General features: G+C 41.7%; 1 protein-coding gene across 1 annotated transcript; it reads right to left on the bottom strand.

Moving 5' to 3' along the window:
* Positions 1-24,428: 24,428 nt before the first annotated feature.
* On the bottom strand, positions 24,429-25,307 carry LOC141690663 (uncharacterized). Its single transcript, XM_074495442.1, has one exon. It carries the CDS (start codon positions 25,305-25,307, stop codon positions 24,429-24,431), a length of 879 nt encoding a protein of 292 aa, XP_074351543.1.
* Between the last annotated feature and the right edge of the window lie 526 nt (positions 25,308-25,833).

Here is a 25,833-nt window from a genome sequence, read left to right as displayed (position 1 = left end):
AGACCCAGAGGAGGGGGCATCATGAGTGACCATGGAGCTCCCATCATTCGAGCAATGTGATTGGTGATAGGGAGAGAGAGATTGTTAGGGTTGGAGACTTAAGGAAGATTCAAGATCAGATGGAGCGGGAGAAGAGGAGGCCCCCAGCCTCGACGACCCCTTTTCCGTTCACGGCAACTATTAGGTCATCTCCCTTGCCTCGAGTGTTTAGGCACAACCCTGATATCATATTTAATGGGGAGGCAGAACCGAAGAAATACCTTATTCAGTTTAACACTGAGATGCAAGTTTATCAGGTGGTGGAGCCAACTTGCTCTAGACTCTTCGCAGCATCACTCCGAGAGAGGGCCCAACAATGGTTTTCTAAGTTGGGGCCATCTAGCATAAGGACATGGCGACAAATGGAGGATCCGTTCATCAGGAAATTTAAGTCCACCCTTACTCACCTCCAGTGGCCACACTGGCCAATATCAAGCAGAGAGACGCGAAACCTCTTGTAGAATACTTTCGACGATTTAATGTTGAAGTTCCCAAAGTTAGAGGTGCCATCAAGGAGACCATCAAGAATTTGTTGATTACGGGTTTGAAAGAGGGGTCCAAATTTTGGAAGAGCCTCCAGGCCAGCAAGCCCGGAACCTTGGCATAATTTTATGAACATGTTGAGCCTTTAAGAGGGTGGAGAAATCAATGAGGGAGCTAAAGATCAATGAAAACTATCGAGACAGGAGAGACCAATCCTCGTGCCCTGAGGAAAGAAGGAAGACATATCAGCACAGCTCGAGCCCAAAAAAGATTGTTATGGGCAGAGAAACGGCCAAGGATTTAGGGAGACCCTATATAAGTAAATGGAAAACCCACATATCCCTTGTATCCTCCATTAATCATATATATTCTACTTATGCAGGAAATGTGGTATTCATAATGGCAGCCCCCTCACGGACTACAATAAGAGGGACACTTTGAAGTATTATGCATATCATGAGGCCACATGGCACAATATGGCTAATTATAGACAGCTAAAGGATGAGGTTGATCCATCAGGGGAAGCTTACAGAGTAGGTTGTCAAGGAGGTTCGAAAGCACATGACAGACTACCATATAGTCCCTTCCCCACCCAAAGAAGAAAATGATAGGGTGCCTCAAACCAATAAAATTCATATAATTATAGGCGGGTCTCATATTGGTGGAGACAGCCGGAAGGCAATTGACAGGTATGCCCGGGAGGTGAAGGATAAACCCCTCACTAATGTCAATCATCTGAGCCAAAGGCCCCCAGAGCTCTTGGAAAGGGAGGCTAATGATATCGTGTTTAGAATAACGGATGCAAAGTGGGTTCATTACCCTCATACTGATGCCCTGGTAATAAAAATGAATATTGGGATGGTAAATATACATCGAGCGTTGGTGGATACCGGGAGCTCGCCTGGGGTATTGACTTATGATGCCTATAAGAAACTAGGGTTGTTGGATAGAGAATTAACCTCGAAAGGCACGCACCTGTACGGGTTCACAGGAAACTCAATCGGAGTAAAAGGGACGATCCGACTCCCGGTGACCTTGGGAGAAGAATCTCATATGGCCACCCAGATCGTCATGTTTACACTCTTAGACTAACCTTATGCTTACAATGTTATAGTGGGTAGACCCCTCATATGAGGATAGTGACCTCAATTCATCACATGATAGTAAAATTCCCAACTCCCACCGGGGTAGGTTTCTTGAAGAGCTTTCAGTAAGAATCAAGAGTTTATTACAACCAGGCTCTCAAGGCAGTAGAGTAGGCAAACGCATCGAAAGAGGCAATCAATCTGGAATAAGTTGATGTCCTCATGGAGGAAGCTGAGGGGAGGAAAAGAATGCACCCTGAGGGGCATGAGACTTGCAACACGATCTCAATCAAGGAATTGCTAGAGAGCTATTTTGAGCACCTGGGGATTCAGGTGGAGCCACACCCTGGGGTCTTGCTAATGGAGACCTCTAATCCTATCATGATGGTGCAGGATGGGATTGTAGAGGAAGTAGGTGATGATGAAGAGAGCCTAGATCAAGTAGTTGTGGGACTCAGGACAGGGAAGTGGGCACACAGAGAGATGACAACAACCATAGATCTGCCCAATCAAATCACCCGCGAGGTCACCATAAATTCTGAGGGTTTGGTGAGTCTGGTTTGAGCTCACCAGCCCAAGATCAAGGGGGAAGAAGGCTTAACAATCAAAGAAGTGGAGGAAACTAGTGAGGCTCGAGCAGACTTGGACCTAAGAATGCCCCGATGGTTGAACGGGTCGGGGCTGTAGAAGACACGATCCTCATTTTGACAAACCCGAATGATCCTTCCAAGGTGCTCAGAATTGGCTCTAACTTGAGCCCTGAGCTTAGAGAAGACCTGGATCCGTTCTGGAGGAAAAATTTAGATGTCCTCACATGGTCACATTCTGATATGATGGGGATCGACCCTAGTGTCATGTGCCACCTGATCAACTTAGATCCAAGAAAGAAGGGGGTTAGACAGAAGAGACGTCTGATTAGTAGGAGAGGGCAGAAGCGCTCAAGGAAGAAGTGGATAGGCTGATAGAGGCAGGGATCGTGAGGGAAGTACCCAATATGGCTCACCAACCCTGTGATCATCAAGAAGCCGAATGGTAAATGAAGGATATGCATATATTTCAGTGACCTCAACAAAGCCTGCCGAAAGGATAGTTTTCCTTTTCCCTGGATCGATCAGCTGGTTGATTCTACAGTTGGACATGCGTTACTCAGTTTCATGGACACTTACTTGGGATATAATCAAATCCCAATGTATGGGCCAAATCAGGAGCATACCTCCTTTATCACTGATTGGGGCCTCTATTGTTACATCAGGATGTTCTTAGGGCTCCTTAATGCTGGGGAAACCTACCAAAGGTTGGTGAACAATATGTTCAAACATCAACTGGGAAAAACTATGAAGGCGTATGTGGATGATATGCTCGTGAAGTTGAACGAGGCAAAGGATTATGTTCGTCACCTATCAGAAATTTTCCAAATCCTGAGGGAGTAAATAATGAAGCTCAACCCCCAAAAATGTGTGTTCAGGGTCGATTCTGGGAAGTTTCTGGGTTTTATTGTCAAACATTGGGGAATTAAGGCCAACCCCGCCAAGATACTAGCCCTACTCGAGATAAAGTCTACGCGATGGGTGAAAGATATGCAGAGCTTGATAGGGAGAGTGGTTCCTCTAAACCGCTTTATCTCAAGGTTCTCTGACAAATACCAGGAGTTCTTTAAAGCAATCAGAAGAGCGGGGAAGAACTTTAAGTGGACAGAGGAGTGTGAAGATGTTTTTTAGAATATAAGAAGCACCTCTGCAGCCCTCCTATGATGTCCAACCCAAAGGCAAGGGAAGTTCTGGTCCTTTACTTGGCCGTCTCCGACTTTTTAGTTAGTACCTTGTTGATCCGGGAGGAAGATGATGTTAAACTCCTGATATATTATGTGAGTAAAAGACTAGCCGATGTAGAGACTTGGTATGCAAGTATCGAGAAGTTGGAATATACTTTAATCCTTGCCTCTCGGAAGCTCAGACCTTATTTTCAGGCCCATAAAATAAAAGTAAAAAACCTCTTATTCCCTTATACATGTGATGCACAAGCCCAAGGCTTCAGGTCGAATGTTAAAGTCGACAGCAGAGATCGGCCAATATTGTAACAACCCCAGATCCAGGGTCGGAAATCTGGGTTGTCACGGTCTTCATTTTCATTAATAACACTTAACTTGAATAAATAAATAAATAAGTGCATGCTATAACCCTACAATAATACACAATCCACAACACGTTATAGTCCCAGAGATGAAATTTGGATAAGTATAAGTCATAAGATCCACAAATTATAAGTTATTACAAACCCAAAATAACTAGTTAATAAATTTACAAGTTTCTTGCCATTATCTTACACGAGTCATAATTATAAATAAGTTTGATTCCCAAAATCTGAAAGCCTAGTCTACAAGTATATCTACCTCTGCAGTAATAGCGACTATGATCTCAGCGTGTAGTCACGAGACGTTTCCTTATCATAATTGTTTTGAAAATCTTTATCATGCATAATATAAACAATATCTCATTATTTTTAAAAGATGAAGTTAAGATGTACTTCAATATATATATATATATATATATATATATATATATTGTGGATCAATTGTGAAGAGTATAACAAAGTTTCAGATGTATCTTTTAAAACTTCTATTGTGCAGAGTATAACAAAGTTTCAAATATAAATCATATAGATGAAGTTACAAGGTGATTCTGTATAAATCATTTTAGTAAAAACCCTTGAGGACCTTTGTCCCCTCAAGTAAAATCAATTCTCGAGATATCATTTAAAATATGAAGTTACAAGATACTTCATTTTCAAAACATTATTTTGAACGCTTGACCCTACCAACACTCATCGGTCACCCAGCCGTAGCTTTCCAATCAGGGTGCTCTCGATAATGTTGCAGAATATATTCGATCTGGATGATGAACTACTTTTTGGAGTATCACCCGCGCCATTTTGTGCAACTTACGATGATCAGTCGCAGTCGTACAGCCCCACTTAATACCTACATGTAGGGGAGAACAATCGGATTTATTTATCGAACGATCACTGGACTCCTAAGGAATGAACCGCCTTTTCGGAACTTCCTGGCCATTTGGGCCTAATAAATAATGTTGGACCGGCGCTACTCGGCCTCTCACACCAACTCCTAGTTCGATTAAAATCCATGACTCTGAAACGTAGTTCGCCTCCCTTTTCCCCAAGTTGAAACTTGTTAATAGGACTCCACAAAGAAGTCGTATCATCTTGGAAAGGGGAGACTAACCAATATTTCCCAAGAGATGCTTATTAATGGATTAACTTGTTCCACGACTTACTTCCAGAATGTTAGGTAAGTAATAAAACTCTCTTTCTTTATCTTTTTAGCAACTTCGTTGTGAATATAAAACCTATCATTGAGAAGGATCCCCAATATTTTGAGAGAATATTTAAATCTCCTTCGTAAAGAAAAATTTAAATTTAAAAATGGGATTTGGGATCCTCTCTTTACTTTAAAAATAAACTTCATAAAGTTTGAAAATATTTTTCAAAAATGTTCTTCAAAAATATTGAAGGCCAAATATGATTTAAGTAAGATAAATCATTTTTCAATCTCATTTAAAAAATATTAAATGGATATTCAAATGTCATTCCTTAAATATATATTGTTTAAACAATATATTTAACTAAAATAAATGGAAGTTAAACCCCTAAATGAATATTCAAAAGTAATATCCATTTAATAAATAATATAAGTATTTACAAGTAGAATCTTTACTTGAACAATCAAAATAAAATTCACTAAGAATTTAAAACTATCGAATAAACTTTATTTGATTATCAGTTATCGGAAACCATACTTAAAATACTCGGGAACATCATCTCGTGGTTCAAAATACAATTTTCAAATTGTATGCACATTGCTAAGGGTATTCGTAAAACATAGCTTATTACTAGTATAAGTATTATATCGCTCGTAAGCTCAATGTTAAACATTCGTATTTCAATATCAAAATATCATGATTTCAAAACATGCATGCATATATATCGTAAGATCATGTTATCCAAAATATACATGAATTAATATCTCATTATATTGCATATACTTGTAATCATCACAACAATAGCAATTAGGGTTTGAAAACTTTCCTGATTGTCCGGGGGTGGTAGTGGGTCTCGGGTTGGTCTGATAATATATAAACAATAACATAACTCGGGATTAGTCATTGATCTCTTATGAAACCAAGCCTTAACTTTTATATGTACTAACGTTCATTTCAAGTAATTGATTAACATTCTCCTTTGCACACCCTCGGCTCCATCATATTTATAAAATCATAAAATAATATTTTTAACGCGAAACCTTCACGAGGACCTTACTAACTGCCTCTAACACTTTGCATAAAAGTTTCATGATCCAAAAAGTCTTTATGGGACTTAAAAATAGATTCAAAGTTACACATAGGTTAGGGGTGGTTTCGTGAATCACTTACTTAAAACAATTGTTCCTCATAAACCGTAAATCCGTTTAACACGATCTATATATCAAAACAAAGCTTAAAACATGAACTAACTATTAATGGAAGTGGTGATGTTCAAATACTGGGTTCTTAAACTCTAAAGTTACACACAAAAGGAGGTTTTATAAAATCGGGCATTACGACGGTTATAAACTAACGATTTCCAAATTTATGAAACATCCAACAATCAATCCAAACCAAATCAATCAAGAACCTAAAATTCTAAGCTATACTAACATTTTATAATCTTGTCAAAACTTTTTCAAAACTAACATCACCAAACTAACCAATCGATATCTATTTGATCATCCAAAACATACAAATCATACCAACCATTCCAAACTCCAAAACAACACAAAGTTCATACCATAATCAAAAAGTGAAAGCTTGTTTATATCTTCTTGATTCTTCTTAGTACTAGACAAGAGCTTGTATAGCCTCTATGAACCTTGATCTATGCTTAATCAACCTTAAACTTCCATGAAAATTAAGAAATCAAAAGTTAGTTACTATTCATCATCAAATTTGATGATTTATTTGGACTAGCTAGGTATGGATTTCGATGCTCCAACTTCTAGGATAACTAATTACCTTAAGATTTATGGCAGAGTCAATCTTGGATTTTGAATTTCCTTTTCTTCCTATTTTCCAAAAGGGCCGAGAGCTTCAAAGAAAGGGGGCTGATTGTTTTCCTTGGTTGGTGATCAATAATGTGATTTACTTGGTAAATATCTAGCTTGCTACTTTAATAAAGTGCTTTCATCACCTTGCTTACCTCATTCATTTTCTAAGTGTTTGTTAACAAGGTGTTAATGATGTCATCAAGCTTAATCTTTAAATTTGGTTTCACATTGATGCTCTAAACGTTGCACTTCTTTCTGTTCTAATTGTCACAAGTATTTCTTCCTCATTTGGCTTCCTTTTGTTATGTTATTCATTCGTTGTTTAATCTTGTTTGATCGTTCGAGGGAACATATCTGTGATCTTATTGTTAGGATTTCCCTAAAACCTTCTTAATATCTTTTATTCCTTTAATCATCCACTTTTATAATCCTCGGATTTAATTCCTTAAATATTAACGATTTATACTTAATTTCTTTGATGTTCGGTAAATTTTCGGGAAAAATCAAATTGCTCGACGACATTTACATACACTCAAACTCATTAATGAACACTGATACCTACTCAGAACTTTCATAAAAAAACTTCTATATATGGTGGAGTCTGTTTATGGATGAAGCCTCTAATGGTGAAGGGGCATGAGCTGGAATTGAGTTGATCAGCCCATAGGCACACAAGATAAGACATGCGACCCATTTGGCTTTTCATGCGACCAACAATGATGCTGAGTACGAGGATCTAATCAACGGCCTCAAACAGGCCTTGGAAATGAAGGTCAAAAATTTGAATATGTTTAATGACTCCATGATCGTGGTCTACCAGATAAATGGGGGGTATCAAGCTAAAGGGTCGAGGACATAACTTTATTTGAAATGTGCATAAAAAATAATAGGCATGTTCCGTAAAGTAAGGCTGGAACTCATCCCATACGGGCAGAATGAAGACGCAGACGAGTTGGCCAAACTGGGCTCGCACTGTGAAGCCACTCTGTTAAGGGTCATTTCCCCTGATATACATAGGTAGCCTAGTGTACCCGAACGAGATTAGTAGCACTGGTGGTGATCCCGACCCAACATGGATGACTCCTATTATTGCTTACATAAAGGAAGGATGGCTTCTATACGGAAAAAATGAGGCAAGAAAATGAGGTACAAGGTATGTCGCTATGTGATATATGATGGGGCTCTATACAAAAGAGGGTTCAGCGTGCCCATCCTCAAATGCATAGATGAAGATGAGTGTAACTATATCCTGAGGGATATGCATGAGGGCATATGTGGAAATCACTCGGGGGGTAGTTCTCTAGCTCAGAAAATTCTCCGACAGGGTTACTATTGGCCAACGCTGAAGAACGTTCCCTTTGAATTCTCTTGAGCTTGTGATAAGTGCCAGCGGTATGCCGATTATTAAAACATCCTTGTGGCCCCTCTCACATCTCTTATGAGCCCCCGACCCTTTACCATGCGGGGAATAGATTTGATTCGAGAGCTATCCAAAGCAAATGGAGGTGTTAAGTATGCGATGGTTGCGGTGGATTATTTCACGAAGTAGGCAGAAGCTGAGCCTTTCGCCACCATTATAAAAAAGAAGCTCAAGGAGTTTGTGTACATGGTCATTGTATGCTGATATGGCATCCCATATAAGTTGGTCTCGGATAATGGCAAATAACTTGACAGTAATGAGATGCGAGAATCTTGTGAACAGCTGGGAATTCAAAAGAGCTTCAGTGCAGTTAGTCACCCTCAAAGAAATGGGCAGACTGGAGCTGTCAATAAGATCATTAAGCACACCTTGAGGGCAAAGCTAAAGGAGAAGAAGGAAACATGGCCAGATGAACTCTTATAGGTCCCGTAGTCGTATAACATGATCCCAAAGACTACAACTGGGGAAACACCTTTCTCCCTGACATATGGATGTGAGGTTATGGTGCTCGTGGAGGTGGGAGCTGGATTACTCCAAAGGGGCCATTATGACATAGAGGAAAAAGAGATCAATCATCGACTTTATTTGGATATGATCAAGGAAACTTGAGAAGATGCCCAGATCATGATATCGGCATATCAACAGAGAACAACTCGGCACTACAATAACAAAGTTTGAGCTCAAACTTTTAAATTCGGGGACTTGGTTTTACACCGAGTCATTCCCAACACTAAGATAGTGATCCATGGAGTCTTTGGGGCGAATTGGGAAGGCCCCTATAAGATCAAATCAGTATTTTGGGAAGGAACCTATCATCTCAATGATATGCAGGATAAGTTGATCTCGCGGGCTTGGAATGTAGAGCATCTCCGCAAATATTATCAGTGATATTATTCTTTTCAGACTTAGCATTATTTCAATATTCCTAAGTTTCTGGTAAGGGGGTGATGCCATATACTGCCTCCCTAGGGCCACAAGCATGTACTTGATTCACTTTCCATTATCTATGAATGATTGATTATTATCTATTTTCATTCCTTGATTTTTGATATTTGTTAAATAGACTAAGAGAACAGCAGGGGAGCTCTTCTTAGGGACTCCCATGCGAGGATTCAAGCTAGGTCCCAGCCCTCTTAGAAACAAGGCATACAATTCGAAATGGGAGTTCGCAAGGCCAAACTTACAAAAGATTTGAAGCCATCCGCGATGCGAGCCCGTGTCTTCGGCTCGCACTTCACCAGATGCGAGGACAAAATACTTGATAAAAATATAAGATTTTAACGAATTCCTTTGCTAAAGGTATGGATGTGTGATGCGAGCCGCTGGGCTCGGTCCCCTAATAAAAAATAAACGTGCCATATACGGCTAGAATTATAACAATTATGGGCTAATCGCATTGTGAGTTTGTTCTACTTGGGTTTATCGTGAGTACGTTTTACTCTCATTAAATTAAAAAGCAACAAGGGTTCATAGAATACAAGACAAAAGGCGGGCTCAGCTCACTCTTAAGTAAAACATATTTTCCATATGCGGCCAGAGTTAGAACAACTCTAGGCCAGTAGGGGCAAATATTGTAAATAATGCGAGCCCATTTTAACTTGTGTAAAATAAAGGAAACTAGCTTGCATGGAAATAATAATATAATAAAGGTATGCCAGCACAGACTACTTGAAAATTTACGATAATTATAATTAAGAAAGGTTAAGAGTTAGGCTCGAGGCCAAGTTAATTTAAATACAAATGCAAGGCAATTTGGGTGCCGGCCTCCCCATCCAAAAGTTTATCAAATTAAAAAGAAACTAAGATTTTCTAGGTTCTGGCTCATTTGGGGCCTGCTCAGCCGTGATTCAAGCTTCCTCATCCATCTTGACATCTCTCTCTATTTCCAGCTTTAGCTTTTCAACATGCCTGGCCGTGCCCGCGCCCAGAAGACCCCGGTTGAAATCAAGGACCGTGTCAATAAAGATTTTCATAAAGTTTATGGCCCCTAACTTCCTGGCATTCGCGAGGGCGACCTCCCGGCTCGCGGTCATGGTAGACAGCGACCTTTCTAGCTCTGCAACCTTCTTTTTGAGGGCCTCATCTCCTTCTTTTCCACATCTACAACCAGGTCGTCAGTCTCCTTCTGTTCTCTCAGCTCCTTGGCTTGAGCAGCGGACAAGTCAAGCATTATTTGATCATAATTTTCCAGCATCCTAACTTTTTCCTGCTTGTGCTCATTGACATGGTCTTGAAAGGCTTTAACCTTAGCATCCAACTTTAAGCTGGCCTAGCCGATGGCTCAAATCTCCCAGGTGCTGGAGAGCTGGCGGAAGTACACTTCGGCCGCGGCCTAGCTCAGCGCGTCATTATTGGCCTCAAGAGATGTCGATGTCCAATTCTTGACATCCTGATCACTGACATTAGCTTGTGTGAGCCAACCAAATATGGTCACGACCATGTTGGCAGATGAAGAGGATGGAGGAGGAACATCAGCATGAATAGAGAGGATGGTCCTCTTGAGATCAGTCTCGCATGTTCTTCCCCACTTGGAACTACAATGCCTTTTGAGTTTAGGAGAGGGGGCACCGCCCCTAAGATTCTTGGTCAGAGTTGTCCTATGGACCACAATACAACTCCTGATTGCGATCCGATGTGGTCGCTGCCGCTAGCTGAACAGGACCGGAAGTTGCGGTGGCTTGCTCCGCCTCCTCCATGAGAGGAATGGGAGAGATGGCCATTTCTGCGAAGAATCAATGAAAGAAATGTTAACACATGCTAGATGAGAGCACTGGAGATGTGGAAAGATAATAGATGCAAATAAACATGCGATATGAGATATGCAAGTGAAGGCAAGATGCGTGTAGAAAAATAAAGGGTGCGAGCCCACCGACTCGCACTATAAGAAACATGCGAGGCTGGTACCTTTACCTTTCCTGACTCTTTTCTTTAATTTCTTACTTTGGGAAGTTAGACTTAATTCCTCTTTCAAAAAACCACACTCGACTAGGTTCGAGGCCGTAGTGAGCTTACGGATATTCTTGTCCGAAATAGGAAGCTCAAAGAGGTTGTCCGTGTTTATTTTTTCTTTCCCCTGGAGGACAGTGGAAGGCGGGGTGCCTGGTAATAAATGAAAAAAAGAAAGAATTTTTTATTAAAATGAACTATTATAAAGAAAGGAAATATGGCCAGAAGGGACTTGTATTACATGGATTATAGTTGAAGTGGGTTTGACTAGAGGCACATCATAAATATAGAAGTATAGACTATTCCACTTTCCTGAGTTACTCGGTCTGCTGTCAGATAAATTCTTCTTGTTGTAACACGTCCAGACAGAAAGGTAGAAGTACCCAAAATCATTTGACGAGTGCTTTAAATTGAGGAAAAAACCTAGTCGTCTGGTGGTGAGAGGAGGGTATCCACGCTTGTGATACATGATGTATAGAGCGACGATGACCCTATATTCGTTTGGATTGATTTGTAGCGGGGTGAGCTGATAGTACTCACAAACGTCTTTGATGAATGAGTGAAGAGGTGAAGAAATCCTCAACCTAGGTAGGAAGGTGGACGAGACCATGCAAGGCACCTTGTCCCCGTTCTCGGGGTGGTTGAATCTATAACATCGCATGTGCGGCTTGGGAAGGATTACATGGCCCTCGAGCTGGAACTGGTCAACAATGTCGGCCAGGTATTTTTTAGTGAGTGAGGATGTCAAGTCACGGTAAGTTAAGTTTTTCACCTCTTGTTGGGCCGAGGTAGAATTTTCCTCCCCATCTGGAATAATCTGTTTTCTAAAAATAATCTCACCCTCGAGCTCAGGCTGGGCAGGGGGTGAATATGTTTCAGGAGAGGCAATGAGGACATAACTGTAGTTGCATACATTGACTTGGCTTGTCACATTTACCACCTCCTCGCTCTTTAGAGGTTCATAAGACCAGTGCCAGCCATCCTCCTCGCCCTCGAGCCCGAGAATGGGATATTTTATAGCAACTAGCTTCTTCCTTTTGTTGGTATCATTGTAGGAGCTACCCAAGTTTTTATCAGTGGACTTAGAGTCGAGATTAATGGGGTCGAGGACGGTATCTGCTGCCAGCTTGAGACAAGCCTCTTTTTTTTTAGCCATTTCCCTCAAAATCTCATTGGCTCGCTCTATGTCGATATGAGTGGGATCGCGCCTGAGAAGCTCCTTTACACCAAGTGATCCAAGAATCTTGAAGAGATCTATTGGTCTATTCCTCCAATTATAAATGTTGGTTTCGCTAGTGTAATCTTCAGGTTTAAGATCGAGGTGGATGTTCAGCGAGCTGGAGCCGCTGGCACGCATCGAGTTTTCAACTCGAGCAATGTTCAGGCACCCTATGGGGTGATGGTGGAGCTGGGAGAGATGGGCTGACTGAGACGGGCATATAGAAAAGTTAGCTCGAGCTGAAAATCATTAGAACCTCGTTGTTCGGGTGGATATTGGTTGAGAGGAGAAATAGTCGCTGAAGAGAGAGCCGGGCTCGAAAAAGAGCGAGATGACCCGTAAGAGTGGGCTGACGACGCACTCGACATCTGTAAAAGATGATGATTGTTATTGTGTGGCCCTATAAAGAAAAAGTAAAAATGAACTAGTGTCCATATGTTGCACACAAAAATGGGGTCGCACCTAAAGTCTATACGAACCTATGGGCTCGCATCGTGATTTGTGACTGTGTATTTTAAAACGGGCTTGCATCGAACATGTGGTATGTGCTCGCATAATGCATATGAACAAAAAATAATGAATATGTATGATTTTAGATCAAAATGGTACCTGTAGATGATTCAAATGAAGATCTTGAAGAATCTGTTGCCAGAGAATATCGCCGCTGGTGAATGGTTCTTGGGGTGATGATGATCTTCGCCGTGGTAGATCTTTGAGCAAAAGGGACAGCAATATGTTATTGTTCTTGTAAAAGTGAGAAATGGCAAGTGAATCTCACATATCTATATGGGATAGGAGAGAGAAGGTGATGATGACACGTGTCATGATCCTGGTGATGACACAAATCCCCATGTCAACTGTCTTACAACTGTCAACCACTTAAAAGACACGATTATTGGAAGGGATGCAAGATGGACAGACAAGCATACGACCCCATCAGCTCGCACCATACTAATATAATGGGAAAAGCGGCCTCATGGGCCAACATTTACAAGACCATAGAGGCAGGTGTTGAAAAATTCCAAGCCCCAAGATGCGACCAGAAATTTTGGGGGATAGTTGTTATGCCCACTTTTTTGGCATGGGCAAAATGTTAATGGAATACAAAATGTTAATGGACTTGGCTCGTTATGCGAGCTGGGCTCGTGGGCTCGTTGTGCGAGCTGCACTCATGGGCTTATTGTGTGAGCTGGGCTCGACGTGCGAGCTGGGCTCATTGGCTCATTGTGTGAACTAGGCTTGACGTGCGAGCTGAGTTCATGGGCTCATTGTGTGAACTAGGCTTGTCGTGTGAGCTGGGCTCGTGGGCTCATTGTGTGAGCTGGATTTGTGGGCTAATTATATGGTTTGGGCTCGCGTCATGCGAGTTGGGCACCTGAGCACGTTCTTTGTGCTGGGTTCGTGGGCCATCATCACCTTATAATCAGGGTTAGTGGGCTACGAGCCCACCATATGACTTCTAACCAGCATTGAGGGTGAATTAGGAAGGCTATCCACACACGAGCTAGACTCGTGTATTCGCGTCTAGCGGAATAATTAAGGAGACCACTCATTTATTGATTTAAGAAGAGCTAGTGTGAGCTGAGGCAATCGGGTCGGCTCACATTAGGTAAACTTGTATTAAATATGGAAAATAACTTGTAGATGACTGAGTTTTTCATAAATTTCAGGGCCGACACGGGGCATTCCTACAATCACGGGAAGAAATGCGGAGATGTTGCGATATTGAAGGGAGCGTATGGGACCGGTCGAGATTTACGTGACTATTTTCTGAAGGCCAGACTTGGACATGGGCTTTGGCTGCACGGGTCGAAAAACCCTAACCCTAGCCTAGGTGACTTGTTCCCAAAGAACTCTACGAGACTTAATCCCTATAAATAGGGTACGTGGGTACTTGTATGAGACAGGGGTTGACACTTGATAAAGAGTAAAAAACCCTATTCTTTCTTGAGGATTCATTATACAAGCCTAGCCAACACCATACACAACCTTCCTACGCCCAAAAACACAACTTTTGATCCTTATTCCGATCACCATCCTCCAAAACATTGTTAAATGAAATTCTTCCTTTAACAGCTTATTAGATATCTCTAACTAAATATATCCGAATCTATCTTACAGTTTGATAAATATTGGTTAAAGTTAAAAAATGGTTTTAGTAAGCCGTAACATATAAGATTTTTTTTAATTTATAAAATTCAAAAATAGTTACAGGAAGTACAAAAAAATAAAGAACATAAAAATTTTAAAATGCAGAAAAACCAAAAAACAAGAACATAACTATAGTCTAGAAAAATAAAGAATGGAATACACCATAATTATACAAGAAAATTTAGTGTACCGTATTATTATGGTCTTTATTTATTGTGTACTGAATTGTTGACGGAGGAATTTGGTATCAACAAAGTTTGAGGTTTCTCGCCGGAATTAAGATCTATGATGGTGATTCTTCGCCGGAAAATCAAGCGGTGTGTGGTGGTTGTGTGTTAATTGGTGGCTGAGATTGATTAGGGCAAGTGGTGGCTCCTTTTCAGCTCTCAACTTCTTCCCCCTCTCAATGTGCCTACGTACCCTTTATATAGGGATCAAGCCTGACGTAGTTTTTAGGGAACAAGAAATCTAATGGGCTTAGACTTCTTATTCCTATGCCCGGTAGAAGCCCATCAAGAATCCATCTTCCGCTAGCTTTAGGAATGTCCAACTATGAGGCCCAACCGCAAAGGCCCAAGGCTCGTCCGTAATCGTAGGACTTCACGGATAGTGCATCTCCCTGCGCAAGGATAACACTCCGCTATAGCTATCTCCCTTGATTTACGGACGCAGGTATAGCCACAGTTCACCCCAAATGTCGGACGCATCCCTGTCCCCCGAATGAGGATAACCCACCAGATAGCAGGACAGGTGATCCCAAGCTCTTGGGTGCAAAGTGCAGGATGACTCCAAAGTTCTCCAACGAGGACACCCGTTGAATACAAGAACAGAGTTCCCAAAGCACACACCAATATTAACCCCGCATCCCCAACGAGGACACCCGTTGAATACAGGAGGAGGCCTTCAATCATCAGGCATACCCCTGGAGGCCTTCTAGCTTTTCACGGACATCCCCCTCCTTGACCGACTCAAGGAGGGAATTCTTCAAAGAGTACCTGCAACAAATACGTTAGTAAAAATAATCTCCTTTGCTCCCTTCCAAACATGATTTTTCCTGAATGATCCTCATGAGAATGCACTGACCATACACAGGACGCGTCCTAAGCCATTGGACGTGTCCTCACCTCTATGATGCCTGTATCGCCTCCCTAATATTTTCATTTAACTACCTTCCACAATGGCAGAACGCGTCCTAACCAGGACAGGCGCGTCCTCCAGCTTACATTGCCAAAAGACCACAATTGCTAGATACTTTCGCCATGGTGGACGCGTCCACAACACTTGGGTGCATTCTACCCTAACCATGTGCTCCCAAACTTCCCTATTATCAGACCATCTTCCATAAAACATCTCCTCGATGTTGGGCGCGTTCTGTGTGCATGGACGCGTCCTCACCTTCCACAATGCAATACCGAGTTTGACTGTAATTAGTCCGCGTTTCACCCTCATTGATCCAATACCAAATTTTGGGTATAACAACTACCCCGGATTCCATATGAAGTTTAAAACAAAATTGGAATTCTAATATCCAAATCTAAGCAAAAATTTGTGTCATCCTACTAAAATATATCAGCAATAATTTGTATCACCCTTCTATCGTCGTATGGACGCGTCCTCAAAGCTGGATGCGTCATCCACTTAGTTTGGCATCTTTGAAGTCCATAACATTTTTTGCCGTTGTTTTACAGCTGTCACCTACGTCACCATTCTTTGGACATCTCTTTTTTTTTACAGCACATCGTCTTCCCATTCTCGTACTCACTCTCTTTTAGTCGTGTATTCCAAAACACGACGCGCCTTTCTACTATAACATTGCACTCAGAAAACGCACATCACAGATGCAATCTCTTTTATGGAACTATCTTTTCTTCTAAGGCGAGTTCTCAGCCTAAAAGTATCTTACAATGTAGTTTTTATAAATTCTTCCCTTCTCAGCAGCCATGCAAATTCCTTCGGACATGTAAATATAGACGCACATGCATATGTACAGCCATCTAAATCGTGCACCCATGCTAACGTACTAGTTGTTGTGTTCTGTACTTTTCAACATAGTATTCACACAGGCTTGTGCATGATTTTAATCTCGTTCCAACTAACACAGGTGAAAATAATCTTTTTTTTTGGGACGTGTTGTGTTATTTTTCTTTAACAATTTGCAGCATACCTCTCATACTTTAACTTTGCAAAGCATGTAACGCCCATAGCCATGTTACGTATATACTATAAGCTTTTCTCCTTTTGCACTACCTTTATTAACTTGTGGGTCCCATTTGAATGAATATTTTTATTCTATAAAAAATCACAATCACTTCATTATACACGCAGGACCCATCGGCTTTATTGATTAAACACCTGCTATAAATATAGATATGAACTGTATGTGTAAACTGAGAAACCAAAAGCTTTTTTTACTCTGTGAAAATGTTCACCGGCCTTAATAATAAACTAAAACGATTACAAGATTATATAGAAGAAACCCATACGTAGATGGATGCTAAAAATCAGCAGCAAGATCCTAAAATCATGCTAACAACCAGCTGACCAAATCAAACTATTAAATAACTAGATACCACAACTGTACTCGATCAACTTATTCAGACAGCAAGATTAGATTACCAAAAATTTCCAACACATTCCCCCCTAATCTAAGCTTGCTTATCCAGGTTCTTGATTCCCAGGAGTTTCCTCATTTCTGCAAATTTCGCTGCTGCCATTGCCTTAGTAAGAACATCTGCACATTGCTTACTCGAATTGATATGCTTGATCACAATTTCCCCACGATCCACACATTCACGGATGAAATGATATCGCACATCTATGTGTTTACTACGCCCATGAAAAACAGGATTCTTTGCCAAATCTATGGCTGATTTGTTGTCAATGTACAGCATCACTGGTCCCGGATTTATATCAACAATATGACTTAATAATTTCTGCAACCAGATGCCTTGACACGCTGCTGCAGTTGCAGCCATGAACTCCGCCTCACACGTCGACAGTGCTACACATCTCTGCTTTTGCGAAATCCATGTTATCAAATTTTCATTTAGGTAAAATGCCATTCAACTAGTACTTCTCCTATCAGTACAACTGCTCGCATAATCACTATCAGAAAATCCTGTCAACAAATGGTTTCCCGACCCCTTTGCGTATCTCAGTCCGTATTCCAACGTGCCTTTTATATAGCGTAGAACTCGTTTCGCAGCATTCCAATGTAGAACAGTTGGTTTCTCCATAAACCGACTTATTAACCCCACGGCGAAAGCAATGTCAGGCCGGGTGTGCACCAGATATCGTAGTCCACCCACTAAACTTCTGAACGTGGTCAAGTCAACTGGTTTTCCTGTTTCATCTTTATGCAACACAACCTTGGGATCCATAGGATAATTCGTTTCTTTACAGTCTAGCATACCTGCTTTCTCCAACAGTTTCTTAGCATACGCAGTCTGCTTCAGTTCTATGCAATCCCTTCGCTGCTCTACCTCTATACCGAGGTAGTAAGTCAGTTTGCCCATATCACTCATTTCAAACTCATCATGCATTTGTTTCTTGAACTCGAATATATTAGCAACATTTGTTCCCGTTACCAATAAATCATCAACATACACCCCTACGATTAATGACTCATTTCCTTCCCTTTTAGTGTACACGACATGTTCATACGGACACTTTGAAAACCCTACTTTCTCAAGAAACTTTTTCAAACGTGCATACCAGGCTCGTGGAGCCTGTTTCAACCCATACAAAGCTTTCAACAATTTATAAACCTTGTGTTCTTCGTTTTCTTTTTCATAGCCTTGTGGTTGTTTTACATACACCTCCTCATATATATCACCATTCAAGAAGGCTGATTTAACATCCAAGTGATGTACCTCCCATCCATTTTGTGCAGCCAAAGCTAGTAAGAGTCGTACTGTTTCGAGTCTTGTGACCGGAGCAAATGCCTCTTCAAAATCAATTCCTTGTTTTTGAACATATCCCTTCGCGACAAGTCTCGCTTTATACTTTGTAATTACTCCATTTGCGTCCCTTTTAATCTTATATACCCATTTCAGTCCGATGGCTTTATGACCTGGTGGTAACTCAGTCAACACCCAGGTTTTATTTTTCTCGATCGACTCCAGTTCATTAATCATAGCCTTCTTCCACTCAACTTCTTGGTTTGCTTCATCAAAGTTGCTGGGCTCCTAAATACTCAGCAGTAACAAGTCATCTGCAATTTCAATTTGTTCTGTGTCGTCATAAATCTCACTCAATAACCGAAAGTTTCGAGGTGCACTGTTGGTGGTTGAACCTGTGATCGAACCAGCACTGTCTTCACTTGCATTTAACTCTGAATTCTGATTGTGACTTGCTTGAACTGGTATAAGTGGCTCCTGTTCTTCAGTACCAGTTTGCGAGCTTTCCTGGTAAGCACTTTCTTGGTGAACATTATGAATCGTGATAGTGCCACCACTCCCAACAGTTTCAGGGAAATTTAATTCCGTATCTTCTGGCGCCTTCCAATTCTAAAACTCCCTTTCGTTGAACACTGTATCTCTACTAATGTGCAAAGTGCCGCTGTTAGGATCAAACAACCGACTAGCCTTAGTTCCCGGTTCTTTACCCAAATACACCACAGCCTTACTACGATCATCTAACTTGCTCGTATACACTGATGGAATCTTCATATACACAATGCATCCAAACACCTTAATATGGCTCATGTCAGGCTTGTGTCCACTCCAAGCTTCATATGGAGTTCTTCCCTTCAATATTTTAGTTGGTAAACGGTTTAACACATGGACTGAATGTCGCACTGCCTCACCCCACATATAAGATGGCATATTAGAGCCTCTTAGCAGACTTCTTGTCATCGCAACTACTGTACGGTTTCTTCGCTCCACAACTCCATTTTGTTGTGGAGTGTATGGAGCTGTAAATTGTCTCTGAATACCTACTTCTTCACAATAAACTCGAAACTCTTGACTACAAAACTCTCCTCCTCTGTCAGTACGTAGAATTTTAATTTCACTTCCAGTTTCTTTTTCAACTAATGCTTTGAATTTCTTAAAAACTTCAAACGCTTTACTTTTCAGTTTAAGCATATAAACCCACATCTTTCGGGTGCGATCATCTACAAACAGAAGAAAGTATCGATTACCAGCCAAAGTTGAGGGAGAAATTGGTCCGCATATATCAGCATAGATCAACTCCAATGGTTTCTTAGCAATGAACATTGCCTGAGATGGGAATGGTTTGCGTGCATGTTTTGACATTAAACACCCCTCACACTTCCTTGTTGGTTGTACAAATTTAGGAATTCTCAAGGCCATTTCCTCCTTTGACATTAGCTTCATTGCTCTGAAATTGACATGTCCAAGTCTATTGTGCCACAACCACGTTTCTTCCTCCACCTTAGACAATCCACATTCAGGTTGAATCTCCTCAAGGCTTATCTTATAAAGTCTGTTTGCAGACCTCCTCACTCTCATTAGTAATGCTCCTTCATTATTGTAGATCCTCAACTGATCCTCTTCCAACACTACCTTGCTTCCTTCCTCTGCCAATTGTCCCAAGCTCAAAATATTATTGCACAGGGTCGGTATATAGTACACATCTTTCAGTTTCCATTCCTTGCCATTCTTACATAGAAACGAAATCACCCCTTTACCACGAATGGCCACTGTGGATCCATCCCCAAACCTCACCTGTCCCGTGACTGTTTGATCTAGTTCCTTGAATTTTCCTCGATCTCCTGTCATGTGTTGGCTAGCACCGTTGTCAAGATACCAGACCTGTGACATCTTGGCCTCTTCACTGCGTATACTGAGCATAAGATCCACCTTTTCTTTATTCAATAACACCATGTCTGTATATTTATCTTCGCACTTCATCAACAATAAAGCAGGCTCATCCTCTTCAGCCTGAGTCATGTTTACCTCTTGCTTTTGTTCCCTGTCTCTCCGAGGCTTTTTACATTCATACGCATAATGACCGTATGCTCCACAATTATAACACCTTACAGTGCTTTTGTCGCGGTTCCCACACCCGTCATTCCTTGCCCATCAATTTCTCTATGTTCCTGAATTCTCACCTCTGTTCTTATTTATCTTGCTCATCCACTCTTCTTTAGTCAACAATAGTTTTTCACTCGAGTTCTCTCTCCTTGTCCATTCCTCCTCAGTAAGCATCAGTTGTCCTCCTCCATTGTCACTTTGTCCTTTAATTCGCTCCTCATGTGCCTTAAGCGAACCAAATGCCTCCTCGACCGTCATCTTGTCAAAATCCCCAAATTGTTCAATGGTAGACACAATTTGCAGATACTTGCTTGGCATTGCACGAAGCAATCTCTTCACCACATAACTCTCAGACATCCCCTCACCCAGAGCACGGATGTTAGTCACTAGACCATTTAGTTTCATACAAAAATCTTCTAATTGATCCGAGTCCTTCATTCTCAGTGTTTCAAACTCGCTTTTAAGCGTTTGAATCTTGGCTTTCTTTACGCGATCTGCACCTTGACACATAATTTTTATTGCTTCCCACGTTTCTCTTGCAGTCTCCTTTTCTGCCACAGATAAAAGTATATCCTCAGGTATACTTTGGTAGATTGCAGCGAGTGCGATCTGATCCTGCTTCTCATCAACTGTTGATTTTTCTCCTTCGCTGATTTCTACAGCTTTCCACACACCATATGCTTTCATAAAGGCCTTCATTTTCATGGCCCAAGCGGTATAATTACCCCTAGTTAACATAGGATAACTTAAACCGAGTGAACCCTCCTTCACCTTTGTTTTCTCTTCGGCCATTCTTGGCATATACTTGGGCATACAGCGTTGATATCAAGCTCTGATACCAGATATTGGTTAAACACCTGCTATAAATATAGATATGAACTGTATGTGTAAACTGAGAAACCAAAAGCTTTTTTTACTCTGTGAAAATGTTCACCAGCCTTAATAATAAACTAAAACGATTACAAGATTATATAGAAGAAACCCATACGTAGATGGATGCTAAAAATCAGCAGCAAGATCCTAAAATCATGCTAACAACCAGCTGACCAAATCAAACTATTAAATAACTAGATACCACAACTGTACTCGATCAACTAATTCAGACAACAAGATTAGATTACCAAAAATTTCCAACAGGCTTTGCTTCATCTCAAACAATTACTCCACCAAAGTCTTTAATACATGAACACAATTTTCATTCTTTCTTCGACGTATACTTTTCTTTTTTGTACAAGACGTATCCACTTCATTCACTGATTTAAGATACCTGTTTTGGTGGTACATGCCTACGCACAAATATACTAACCCTCTTTTCGCCTAGGACGCGCCCCGTAAGTTTGTAGCTCTCCATAATTTTCGTATTATCATGTGAACATATCATGTTTGATTCCTTTATGACAGGGTGTTGACACATTCTTTAAATTTCACATGAATGCATCCTCAGTTAACCTTACTGTTTCTCGTATATCAACTATTCTCTCTACTCATCAAATTTCTCCCTGCTCATAAACGATAAATCTGAGCCACAGTGTTATCTGAATCTTGATATTCAAACATCACGCAACTTTTTATATTGTTTAACCAGCCATTCCTTGACCTTTTCGAGAAAACTGTGAATCAACCTTAATTATATTATTAAAGGCATATCCTGCTGTTGACGGAGGAATTTGGGAACAACAAAACTTGAGGTTATTGGCCGAAAACAAGATCTGTGATGGCAGTTCTTCGTCGGAAATGTGAACAGTAACCGATGAATCCGATGAACAGTATTCGTCAGAAAAGATGAACAGTGTTTGGTGGTGATGATTATTGGGGGCTGAGATTGCTTAGGGTTAGTGGTGGCTCCTTTGCGCTCTCGCTTCTTACCCCTTACAATTTGCCTACGTACCCCTATTTATAGGGGATCAAGCCCTCGTAGTTCTTGGGGAACAAGAAACCTAATGGGCTTAGATTTCTTATCCTGAGGCCCAGTAGGAAACCCACTGGAAACCGTCTTCTACTAGCTTTAGGAATGTCCGCCGATGAGGCCCAACCACAAAGGCCCAAGGCTCGTCCGCGACTTCGAGACTTCACGGATGAGGCATCTCCCTGGCCAAGGATAACCCTCCGCTACCAGCTGTTTCTCTAGTCCGCGAACGCAGGTATAGCCGTGGTTCACCCCAAATGTTGGACGCATCCTTGTCCCCCGATAAGGAGCCCCTACCAGATTATAGGACAAGTGATCCCAAGATTTTGGGTGCAAAGTGCAGGATACTCCGAAGTCTCCCAACGAGGACACCCGTTGACAACAGAGACAGAGCTCCCAAAGCACACACCAGATTTCACCCCGCATTCGCAATGAGGACACCCATTGACTACAGGAGGAGGCCTTCAGTCCAGGCATACCCTTGGAGGTCTCTGACCACGGACACCGCCTTTCCTGTAGATATGCTACAAGAAGGAGTCCTTCAATAGAGTACCTGCATCAAATAGGTTAGTAATAATAATCTCCATCTTCCTTGAATCTTCCAAAGAGTTCGTCCAAGTAGCATGTCAGAGTTGCATTTTTGTACCAAGTAGAAGTTAAGGGCGCGCCCTTACATTCCTGTATGTTGGCGCCGCCCTGTGTCATCAACCTTTGATCTTTTCCTATATCATTCTACATCATAGGGCGCGCCCTAAATTATTCATCGTTAGGGCTTGCTCTAATTCTGTCCAAGCCAAAGTATAGGTCTATCAAAGCAATCATGTCCGAATAATCTATCCAAGGAGCCTTCCTTGCCTAGGGTGCGCCCTAAGGCTCACCACAGAACAGATTTCAATTAAGGGATTCCTCTCCTCCTTTTCAATAATTGGGCCCACCTCCTCTTACCAAGTGTGAGGGCGCGCCTTTGAGGATAATAGCCATAACCGTTAATCAACTACTCAATCAATGGGGCGCGTTATTAGGGCGCGCCGTCTTCTTTATGGAAAGTCAACCTTATCATTTCCTAGATTTCAGGCGTTTCTCGTTCGATTTTGCCTATCTTATCAATCTCAATCTGAATATCGTTTATACCAATTTTTGGGCATAACACCTGCTATTTGTTACCAGTGGTCGATCTAGGGGTTTCTCCAGTGGTCGATCTAGGGGTCGTATTGTAAGACCAAAGGACCATGGGCATCTCTTCTGGCCAATCTCCTTTTTTCTCTTCTAATTTTGGCTTCAAGGTGTGTTTTATGATTTTGTTTATGGCTTCTGTCTGACCATTACTCTGCGGATAATGAACCGCGGCGAAGTCTTTTTTAATCATTAAGTCCTCACAGAGCTTCCTTAACTCTTTACTATCAAACTGCTTTCCATTGCCTGAGATGAGTTTGTAGGGGATACCGAACCTACATACTATGAAATTGAACACAAAATCCCTTATCTTCTTTGTCATGATCGTGGCTAGTGGCATAGCCTTTGCCCATTTGGTGAAGTAGTCCACCGCCACCACAGCGTATTTCACACCCCCTTCGCTTTAGGCAACTCTCCAATGAGATCGATTCCCTACATGGCAAAAGGCCAGGGACTCGCCAACGAGGTAATGGTAGATGCCGGGGCGTTGGAATAGTTGGCAAATCGCTGGCAACGATCACAAGCCCGGACAAAATTGAAAGCATCTTCTTTCATATTCGGCCAGTAATATCCTTGTCTGAGCACTTTTAATGCTAAGGAACCACCCCCCGAGTGATTGCCACAAATTCCTTCGTGCACCTCTCTGAGAATATAATTTCCTTCTTCCATATCCACACAACATAACAGTGGCTGGTTAAATCCTCTCTTGTATAGTACCCCGTCATATTCGACATACTTTGCGGCCTGGTAACGAAGGCGTCGAGCCTGTAGTTTGTCTTCTGGTACAGCTCATGTTTGAATATAGTTATGAATGGGGGTCATCCAACTTTCTTATGGGATTTCTTGCATCTGAAACACCTCCACCTCTGGAATACTTGGGATTTCTTGGATTCCTAAAGGGATTTGTCCAAGTTAAATATTGTCCATCTGTGACCCCATCTTGGCCAAAGCATCCACGTTACTATTTTCTTCTCGCGGAACACTTTCTAGCCTGGAATTTGAAAAAAAAATCAGTAGGCGTTGCGCACATCTCATATATAGCTCTGTTCGTGGTCCCCGGGCTTGGAAACCTCCGTTGACCTGGTTCACAACTAATTCGGAATCGCTCCAAACTATCAGATTCACGACCCCTACCTCTAGAGCTAATTTCAGACCGTTGATCAAGGCTTCATACTCAGCATCATTGTTAGTAGCATAGAACTTGAAATGGATAGCACTCATCAAACGGTGTCCCTCCGGAGTGATCAAGATAATTCCGGCACCTGATCCATTGTTGTTCACGGCCCCGTCCACATGTAATATCCACCAAGGGTGTGGGAGTTCCTGCCTCTTTTCATCCCGGTGACTTCTTTGCGAGGTTGGTTCTGCCAACACTATGGCCTTATCATCGACTTCTGTATCGAACTCAAGTATGAAATCAACCAGCGCTTGTCCCTTGATTGCCGTGCGAGAACAATATTCAAAATTGAATTGTCCTAGCTCCACTGCCCATTTTAACATTCTCCCTGATGATTCGGGTTTATGTAGAATATGCCGAAGCGGGTAAGCGGTGCGAACTTCTAGTCGGTGAGCCTGAAAGTATGGTCTTAGCTTTCGTGCTGCAAGAATAAGTGCGTACACTAGTTTCTCCATATTGGTATATCTGGTTTCTGCATCCAACAACCTTTTGCTCACATAGTATACGGGCCACTGGTGGCTTGCTTCTTCCTTTACCAATACCGCGCTGACGAAATATTCCGACACTGCCAAATAAAGAATCAATGTCTCTCCGTCTTCTGGTTTGGCCAACATCGGAGGATTTCTCAACTACTCTTTGATTTTCAGAAAAGCTTCTTCACAGTCAAGAGACCACAAGAAATCCTTCCCCCTTCCTTTGATTGACTTGAAGAATTCTTTGCACCTATCCGATGACTTTGAGACAAATCGATTCAGGGCCGCAATCCTTCCCGTCAGGCTCTGTACTTGTTTGACGCTGGTGGGAGATTTCATGTCTAGCAGAGCTTTGATTTTTGCCGGGTTAGCCACAATCCCCCGGTGGTTAACCATGAATCCCAAGAATTTTCCCGACTCCACGCCGAACACACACTTCTGCGGGTTTAGTTTCATCTTATATTTTCTCAGAATATGGAACATTTCAGCTAAGTCGGCGATGTGGTCTTCCGCCTTTTTCGATTTTAGGAGCATGTCATCCACATACACTTCCATTGTTTTCCCAATCTCCTTCTTGAACATTTTCTTTACCAATCTTTGATAAGTGGTACCGGCGTTGATCAGACCAAATGGCATTCTGATATAGCAGTAGAGCCCTCTATCAGTG

The sequence above is a fragment of the Apium graveolens genome, chromosome 10 (assembly GCF_009905375.1).
Source record: "Apium graveolens cultivar Ventura chromosome 10, ASM990537v1, whole genome shotgun sequence".
NCBI lineage: Eukaryota > Viridiplantae > Streptophyta > Magnoliopsida > Apiales > Apiaceae > Apium > Apium graveolens.
The sequence above is the reverse complement of the archived record's forward strand: the minus strand, read 5'-3'. Positions and strand labels throughout refer to the sequence as shown.

What these genes read in the sequence shown, in the direction of transcription:
- LOC141690663 (XM_074495442.1), bottom strand. Translation starts at nt 25,307, where the DNA reads ATGTTGGCCAAACCAGAAGACGGAGAGACATTGATTCTTTATTTGGCA.